The 9,878-nt window shown below is 36.0% G+C and overlaps 1 protein-coding gene across 1 annotated transcript in view; it reads right to left on the bottom strand.

Annotated features, from left to right (window-relative positions):
- Positions 1 to 4,926: 4,926 nt before the first annotated feature.
- msi1b (musashi RNA binding protein 1b) overlaps positions 4,927 to 9,878 on the bottom strand; it is a 22,672-nt gene continuing 17,720 nt past the window's right edge. Inside the window, exons 10-15 of the mRNA XM_053504047.1 lie at position 9,878; positions 8,793 to 8,849; positions 8,534 to 8,596; positions 8,251 to 8,405; positions 7,526 to 7,571; positions 4,927 to 7,385 (exon numbers count right to left, since the gene is read on the bottom strand). The exon at position 9,878 is cut by the window's right edge and continues 80 nt beyond it. Of these exons, the coding sequence (XP_053360022.1) occupies positions 7,530 to 7,571; positions 8,251 to 8,405; positions 8,534 to 8,596; positions 8,793 to 8,849; position 9,878 (318 nt within the window). The 3' untranslated portion in view covers positions 4,927 to 7,385; positions 7,526 to 7,529. The remainder of the gene's footprint in view (positions 7,386 to 7,525; positions 7,572 to 8,250; positions 8,406 to 8,533; positions 8,597 to 8,792; positions 8,850 to 9,877) is intronic.

Genomic DNA, 9,878 nt, shown 5'->3' with positions numbered 1-9,878 from the left:
CATTTTAACATAAACATTTATTGTAATAAATGCATAATTATAATTTATTATTATTATTATTATTATTATTATTAAATATATTTTACAGAAACATGTACAGCAATTTAATTAACAACAGAATATCTTATATACACAAGGGTAAAAATAAACTAAATAAAAATTGTCAATTTAATTTAAAAAAGTGTAAAAACAAACACTAAAGTAACAGAACAATAAATAATATTGTTAAAAGATTTAAAAGGTTTAACCCTTTCATTAAACATTAATCAAAATAAAATTTATAATTGATTAAAAACCTTAAAATTTACTACTATTTTATTTTATATTTAATTTTATTTGTTTTATTATATAAAAATACAGTACCAGTCAGACTTTGGATACACTTTCTAATTTCATGGTAAAAAAAAATAATAATAAATAAATAAATATATATATATATATATATATATATATATAATATATATATAATAAAAATAACAAAAAACAAAACATTGTTTATATATATATGTGTGTGTGTGTGTGTATGCGCGTGGGTGTGTCAATTTGTGCTTGTGTGTGTGTACATGTGTATAAATGCACACATACAGCCTGACCATCAAACCCAGTCTACATTACACAGAAACACACACCATGACACACACTCTAAAAACCGCGTGCTGTATATTTTTGAGCGTCATCCTCACGGGTAAGACTTCAGTCCTCACGATCCTCGTTTAACAGTGTGATTGTGATTGTGTGTGTAATGTGATGCTCGCTCGAACATCAAACCTTTGATTTGTGTGTCTGTAGGATGTGTGTGTGGATTAAACCTGACCGTGTGGCAAACACCATCACACGTAACTGCAGTGTCGGGAGAGCGAGTGGACATCACCTGTCACTTCACACTCTGGACATCACGGGCAGGACGACTGAGAATACAGTGGAGGAAAAATAACCACACAGTAGTTCCAAATGAAACTTATGTTATATTAGATATAAAACCTAACATTTCAACTCATGTGACTAAATCTCACACACTCACACTTCACTCAGTGAATGAAAGCCACAGTGGAGTGTATTACTGCAGTGTGTGGCAGGAGACTCCCGTGCTCGGAAACAAAACTTCTGGCAGAGGAACCGAGCTCATCGTGGGTGAGTACATGTTCTGATATCAAAGCTTTTCTCATGAATCATGATATTATACTAAAGATTACTAAATACAATAAGTTTATTTGTTGCTTGTCCACATTCCGTACACAGTGATTCAAAAGAGTTAGGTAATTTTAAAAATTCAGATTTTCAGCATTTTATGAACCATTATAATCACAGTTTTTATAATAATTGCTAATAAGAGTTTTTGATCTGATTGATGTTATTAGCAGCTTTAAACACTCGTTCGGTCGCCAGCTTCAGTTCATTATTTCACTTGTAATGAATAAAGCGTTGACTCTGACTGTTACTCTGACACTGGAGACTCCTTCCATCAGTGTAATATACTGTATATTATTAATCCCTTTTAACGATGTTACTGTGGAAACAATAAAGTATTTGAAATGATTAAATACTGAAATGCAGTCATCAGTACATGTGATTGTGTTGTTTACAGACTCCACACACATCGACATCACTCAGGATCTAACGACAGGAATGTGGACAGAAACGATAGCTTTAGTGCTGTTTATTGTGTGTGTGATATCGGTCACGTGCTCTATACACAGAGGTGAGTCAACAACATGACACAACATGAATAAAACTGGTGAGAAAAAGCTTAAAAATAATAATTATTTATATATATTTACAAACTAAATATTTATAGTACCGGTAATAACTCAATATTACATCACAGCATGTGATTACAGCAAAGTTTCTCCAAAAAACTTTCAACAGGTCGCTGCATGAGAACTAAACTAAACATGGAATACCAGGTAATAAACATCTGTCTGTTTATTTATTTATTTATTTATCTTTCTTATTTTGTGTACTATCAGTGCTTTGATTTATATGTTTTTAGTGCATCATTTATTTTCATAAACACTTATTATTTGTGTATCACAACACTGACTCCAAAGTCAAAACAATCTTTTAGTTTTTACATCTATAACAACGATGTGACCGTAATCGACTGGTGTCCGGCTTGATCGGACGTGATCCATCAGTCTCAGTTATAACCCATTCTGTGCCGAGTGCACGAGCGTCCAAATGGTGCGACAGAAATGTTTTTATCAAGATTTATTATCGAAAGATTTAAAAAGCCTCCAATCTGCTGTTTTCTCCAAACTCTGCAAGTGAATTAGTCTTACAACCCACTGAGTACACACACACACACACACACACACACTAGTCTCAAAAGACAGTGAGCTCTGAGAAGTCTACACACACACACACACACACACACACACACACACACATTAAAAGGCGCGTTGGCGTTAGAAGCTGCACATGGTCGCGTGCTTGCAACAGCTCAATGCGCTCTCAGGACTTTGGAGACGTTTGCAGCAGTAAAACATCAGCATTTCTCTAAAACCCTACAGACGTAACCTTTTCACACACTGGCATCCCCTGCGGTACGAGTGAATTATTTACTAGGTTTGTTTAATTCTGGCGGATGATGTAACAGAGATTTGCGCTGATCAGTAACACCTTAGCTTTGTGTTTAATATAATCCGTAGTTAAATGTTAAACTCTTTGGTAAAACTAAAGTTATAAGGAATGCGTTACGTTTATTTACTCAGGTTCTGTTTACGTGTGAAGCTGTTGAATGAAGCTCAGGTATAAAACCTTCGAGTTCTGGCAACTTGTTTACTATTTTAAAGGTTTAAATTCTTTAAATTGCAATATTAATTTAATCAGCACTGAGCTGTTGGGATAAAATCAAGAGGTGACTTGACGTGATCCTCATGTCTGTTAATTATATAATCACTGTACTGTTTTGTCATTGTTTAAGCTGTACAGAACAAGAATGATGTAAATAATGCCATGTGCTGTTTTTAGCTTTAAAACAACAATAATGTGTAAAGTAACAAAAACACGTAAGGGCTGTGATACAGTGTGATGTGACGGATGAGCAGGTTCTCCTTTACTCCACACTGATCATTACAACGCACACACACACACACACACACACACATTTAAATAACCATGTGTAGTGCATTTTAGTAATCTTAAACTCTTTATATACTCAAGATTAAAGGTTATAATACCTTACTGTCGTAGCATGACCACACTGTCTAAGATACAGTACTGCTATAATATAAATCCTATATAATCTATATTGATTGTTTGTTTGTTTGTTTGTTTACAGGAGCTGAAAGTTGAAAGCACAACAGACACAGAGGTTTTATACTCATGTACATGAAATCTCAAAGGGTTAAGGGCTCTGGGATTCTGATTAGAAGTTTGGGGCGTCCCAAGTCACCCCACCACCAGGTGACGTGTGCCGTTTATGAGTTACATGACAATAAAATGATTGCTTATTGATATTAAGCATTAATAATATTTCACCAGATGCAAAATAAACAAACATTTCTGTTTCACCTGTCCGTCTCTGCGTCTGTCTGCTGTTACCCGCTGCCAAGTACAACTCAATACAATATTATTTGTATTGCACATTTATTAATTGGGATTATTGTAAAAGCAGCTTTATAAATATAAACACATTTTTCTTGTGAAAATAAAATATAAAAAATTAAATTCTGAAAATACATAAAATAAAATGTGACGGTGCTGAGGGAAAAACTCAGAGATGGCATTAGAAAGAAACACCCAGAAGCCGAACGGTTCTCAGCTTCACCTGAACTCTGTTAATTGTGGAAACCTAGATAGCGTATTTCCACCCACCCAGTCGCACACTTCTTGGGGTTCCCCGTAAGCCCCGCCCACCTCGGAGATCTCAAGACAGCTCTAAAGTGTTTCCTGTGCCACTACCAGTCATTACTATAAATGATGATGTCATCGAAATATATAGTGACTTATGAACAAAGAGTTCTGTCTGTCAGATGCAAAAATGTCATGGGAGCATTAAACTGAATGTACTGGAGTAAAACAAATGGTGTGGAAAATACTTTACATGGGATATTGGATTCAAGGCCAAAATTCATTATTTACAGCCGGTGACAAAATAAGAGTGAGCAGTTCATCGACAACACACTTCTCTATAGGCCACAGAGAACGGTAACGACCCAATAAACTTGGGTACCAAGACCATTAGGCTGCTCCAGGCCCTGTGAGACTCCTCCATTACCCCATGAGCATTGCCTCAAGTTCATCCCAAACCACTTTTTCTTGTGTGTGGCACCCTTGTGTTCCTCTGTCCATTCACCATGGGATTTCAAAGTCAACTTCTCAGACCCACCATGGGACTTCAAAGTCAACTTCTCAAATCCACCATGGGACTTCAAAGTCAACTTCTCAGATCCACCATGGGACCTCAAAGTCAACTCCTCAGATCCACCATGGGACCTCAAAGTCAACTTCTCAGATCCACCATGGGACCTCAAAGTCAACTTCTCAGATCCACCATGGGACCTCAAAGTCAACTTCTCAGACCCACCATGGGACCTCAAAATCAACTTCTCAGACCCACCATGGGACCTCAAAACCAACTTCTCAGACCCACCATGGGACCTCAAAACCAACTTCTCAGATGCACCATGGGACCTCAAAGTCAACTTCTCAGATCCACCATGGGACCTCAAAGTCAACTTCTCAGATCCACCATGGGACCTCAAAGTCAACTCCTCAGATCCACCATGGGACCTCAAAGTCAACTTCTCAGATCCACCATGGGACCTCAAAGTCAACTTCTCAGATCCACCATGGGACCTCAAAGTCAACTTCTCAGATCCACCATGGGACCTCAAAATCAACTTCTCAGATCCACCATGGGACCTCAAAGGCTCCGTGTCAGTTGATCATAATGCAGTAAACACACAAGCACATTTTATATTGAAATAATTTATTAGGAATTTTTTTTTGAAATGTTGTTTTTGACAGTGAAGTTTGACAGGAGACGTGATGGAAGAGATCTGGAGTTAATGTCACTGAAATCGGTCTTCAAATAATAATAATAAAAAAGACAACAAATCCCCCCAAACACAACGTTACTTCATATCGATGGTGTTTAGAGGGAACGGTGTTGAACAGTCGGCCATCTCGAACACAACACAAAGACGTTAATGACAAGGTTTAGTGTTACAGTGAGAGTCATTACATTCACATTATAAATCACGCACACACACACGTGCACACACACACACACACACACAGTTCCAGCATTATTAGTAGCCTCACACTCAACAGACAATCAACATTACAAGTTAAAAAAAAAAAAGAGTTTAACATATTAAATTCAAAGAAAACTGTGTGTTAAGTGTACAAAGCTTTTTGTATCACATGTTCCACGCGCGCACACGCACACACACGCACACACACACACACACACACACACACACACACTCGTCACACATCACAGATGTTTTCCACAGTGAATCAATTTTGATCTCAACAAGATCCAAAAGACAGCGTTTAAAATCCTTTACAAGACACAAAAAGATCAAATTCCATGAAAAATATGTCCTCGCTTCATCTGATCGCAATCAAATATCATAAAATCCAGTTGCAAAACTACCAAAAATATACATTTTTGACATTCCTTCCGAATATTTATTTTCCGTAGAAAAATTAGCATCTGAAAAAATGCATCGTATCCTTTTTAAAAAAATGAAATCAAACGGAGTCAAGGACGAGGCACGTGCCGCGCATACAGCCTGTGTTAGCCAGCTAGCCAACAGGAGCTAACCTGACAGGATTCCTCAGACCATGTTTATTCCAAATAATGAGACATGATACAACTTAAGAGACAATTTTAAGCCTCATTCATTAATCATAATGCTTTATCACTGATGCTGGAAAAGCAGAGTTCACTAACTTCACATAATTTATTAAAATCATCGTATGTTTAAATGTTCCTAATCCTCACTGCTATCAGCGGCTAGCTAGCTAGCTGACATGACATCAGCTAACCTGACAGGATCTCTGAGACTAATTCATAAAGTCATATGTCTTGTGTATGAATGTTTATATGCATAACTGTTAATGCTAGCTAGTTAACATTAGCTAACCTGACAGGATTAAAAGAAATCATATATCATTGCTAACAGTGGCTAGTTACCTAGCTACCATGCTGTGATGTTGAGTGTAATGCGGACTTGCTAGCTCGCTTCCAAAGACATTCTAAAATGACATTTTTTATGAGGCTGTTTTTTCTCATATACGCTCATAATCTTTATTGCTAACGCTACACTGACAGGATTTCTGAGAGGAACTTTAAAGTGAAAGTATTGATCCTTCTTAATCTTTAATGCTAACAGATGCTAGCTAATTAAAGAACATCACGTCTACATCTAACAGCCAACCTGACAGGATTTCTGAGAGGTTTTGTATCCTAATCTGTATTGGTAATGCTAGCAAGCTAACTAGCCAGCCAAAATGCTACTTGACTTCAAGAGACAATACACTGCTAAAGTCAGTGCTAATGCTAGTTGTGTAATATGAGTTAACCTCAGTGAGATGAAAAATAATTCCTATAAACAAACAATCATAATATTCACTGATATAATCAGCTAGCTAGTAATCACTCTTAATGCTAGCTAGCTTACAGCTAACAAATGACAATTTAAAAGTGTGGAATCTTCACTGCTAATAGTAGCTAGCAAGTCAACCTGAGTTTACCTGACTGGATTCCCTTTAAATAAAAAGTATGATTGTTGATTATTTAACTAAGAATTAATGTTATTTAATGATTAATTACCGATAGAGAGTTAGCATGACAGATTGTGAGTAATTTACATGAACTTTATGAATGTGTGAAATGTTCAGTGTTAGTGTTAGCTAGCTGGCTAACATCAGTTAACCTGTTAGGACATCTGAGATGATTTTTTTTTTTAGTCGTAGTCATTATTAGCGACATTAGCATATAAAACTAGAATGCAGTGAGCGCAGTATAAAAAATGTGTGTTTTTGTATTTTTAACCCGGGAATGTTGGTGATGAAACTAATCTCGGCACATGCCTGCACAGGACACACATTATTGCTCCCGTCGATGGTTTGACATCTTAAAACGTGAGGCTACGAGTGTAAACCTACAGTGTCTCAAAAAACACGGAACGAAAAGTAAACAGCATGTCGGACACAAAGGGGGAAAAAATCAACAGGAAGAGTGAAAATATTTAAAAGATAAAAAAACAAGAAAGTTTTCCTTCGTACCAGAAATAAAATATTTACATGTCCTTCTGTTAGGAGCGAGACAGAGACAGTGTTAGTACAGGAAGTGATGTAAGAGAAACACAGGAAACACTAGTGTAGTTTTTCTCCATGGAAGCGCGTGATTGGCTCATCCATTCATCCGCCTGGAAACAAACAAACAAACAAACAAAAAAAAGAAACAAACAGTCACACTCAGTGATTTCCGGAAGGATGCTTGACGTTAGCTCGCTAGCTTAGCCTACCTTAGCTATAGCTCTGTATATATAAAGGTGTTGATACTCACCATCTCAGTGGTAGCCGTTAGTGAACGCTGTAGCGATCAGAGGACCCTGAAAAAAGAGAGGGAAAAAGTGAGTGAATGTCAGAAAACTGTAAAAGTTCTCATCAGCACCACAGGGTTATAAATAAGAGACGATCAGTTCCATAATGGAGAAAGTTTCTTTCCTTCTTTTACATTTAATCAGAATATTAGCCGTATTCCGTAATGCGTTATAAAATATTAAATCTCTAATTATAGTATGACTGAAGCTTTAAATTTTACATAAAGTATTGTGTAGTTTATAAAGTACAACATAATTATAATATAAAGTTATAATAAGTTTTTTTTTTAAATAAATTATCGTAGTTATAATTTAAATATATTATCAGCTTTGCACATCATCATAACATTTTTTACTGATATGGTACAATAATGTCAATAATGAAGCAAGTCACAAATAACATCAGTATAATTTTGTAGAATGTAAAAGTCTGTATATGAAATATATATATATGGTTAGGGTTAGTTTTTACTATAAAATCATAATTTATAAGTTATAGAAAATAACTTGTTCATGGCGTAATCATAACAAACGTACTGTAGCTATAAATGGGTTACAATGAATTTACACAGATTTTATACCAGAGCATTTAAAATTACATTATTGTTTAGGATTTTAAACGATACTTTCATACAGTACAGTGTATTTGTAAACATGATGGACGATGAGATCCGAGACGCGCTCTTACCCCGAGGCCGTGGCTGAAGCCGGTGCTGGGGGCGGGGCTTGCAGCGCTGATGTAACTGCTCACTGTGGACTCCTGACTGGCCGTTCCATAAAGCTCCGCCATTGGTCCAGGACTGCTAGTGCTCAGAAAGCCAGCAGAGCGAGAGGGGGCGGAGCCTAGTGACATCAATTACAGTAGCTGTTCATTCATGTACGTAGGGAGGACTGCGTCCTGTCCGTCATAATTAATGTACACACTAAATACTTTCTCTTCAAGTGTAGAAAAAAGGGAAAACTGCACTCACCTCTTACCACGGCTGCTGCAGCTGCCGCTGCTGCCATCGGATTATACGCCGTCAGAGGGATCGCTACACACACACACACACACACACACACCATGAAAATACGTTCATACAGTCCCTACAGTACGCTACCAGGGAGGGGTGGAGACTGCAACTTACACCATTAAGACCATGTTTTCAAAATACTCGTGTGTTCAAGTGTGTGTGTGTGTGTGTGTGTGTGTGTGTAATTCCTGCTTGTAAAGCTCGGAGATGAACTAACCTGTGAGTTCGGGAGGGTGGGGAGAAGTCAGGAGGGGGGTCCTCTCTAAGTGGAATTCTAAAACAAAAACATACACAAAGTGGTTTAAAAACACACACACACACACACACACACACACACACACACACACACACACACACAAAGCAATGCAGGTCTAGCTGGTAATCTACACATTAATACACTGCTTTAGAAGGTTAGATTTAATAGATTTAAAGTGTGTTATACTGCACTCCACACACACACACACACACACACACACACACACACACACACACACACACACACACACACACACACACCGAGATTTACAAGCAGCCATGTAATGCAATGAGTGCTTAGATTTGTGTTTGTGTTGTGTGTGTGTGTGTGTGTGTGTGTGTGTTGGGAAGTAATAATGTTTGACATGAAAGTATTTAATAAAGTACACTTTAAATAAGTAAGTATACAAACATAATGGTTTTATTTTATAAACATATGATTGTAACTTCAGTATATTGTTTACAATATAATTAGCATTTTTAATATGCAGTTTTAATTATAAGATTTAATTTCATTCTTGATAAAATTGTATTAAAATTAGTTCTAGTTATTACAGCAACAACAACATTGTTATTACACCACGTCGTTTATGTTTTTTATATTATCTATATTATAACGATTACACTAATTATTCTTAGTGCCGTTACTTAAAAAAGTTTATAATAGAATATTATCATTTACAAGTGAACCGTTTGACTGCAAATTAATACATAATAAGTATTTATTGTGTTTTGCAGCCAAACTGTTGAAGTAAATTGTTTAATATTATATATAACTTTTCTTGTTCTTATCAGAATTTATGTAGAAGTTAAAACTCATGTCTTACTGACAGTCTGTAACTTTATCATGTGTAATAATACACACAAGTATTTAAATACTTTTGAAGTATATATAATTTTTTATTATAATTATTAAAATGGCTGTTAATATACGACCCTGATGTTTAAAAATATATTATATATTAAATACAATAATTATATATTACAATTAAAATAACTGAATATAATTAACAATATATAATATGATAATACACATGTTTATGTTACC

The sequence above is a fragment of the Clarias gariepinus genome, chromosome 9, assembly GCF_024256425.1.
Source record: "Clarias gariepinus isolate MV-2021 ecotype Netherlands chromosome 9, CGAR_prim_01v2, whole genome shotgun sequence".
NCBI lineage: Eukaryota > Metazoa > Chordata > Actinopteri > Siluriformes > Clariidae > Clarias > Clarias gariepinus.
The sequence above is the reverse complement of the archived record's forward strand: the minus strand, read 5'-3'. Positions and strand labels throughout refer to the sequence as shown.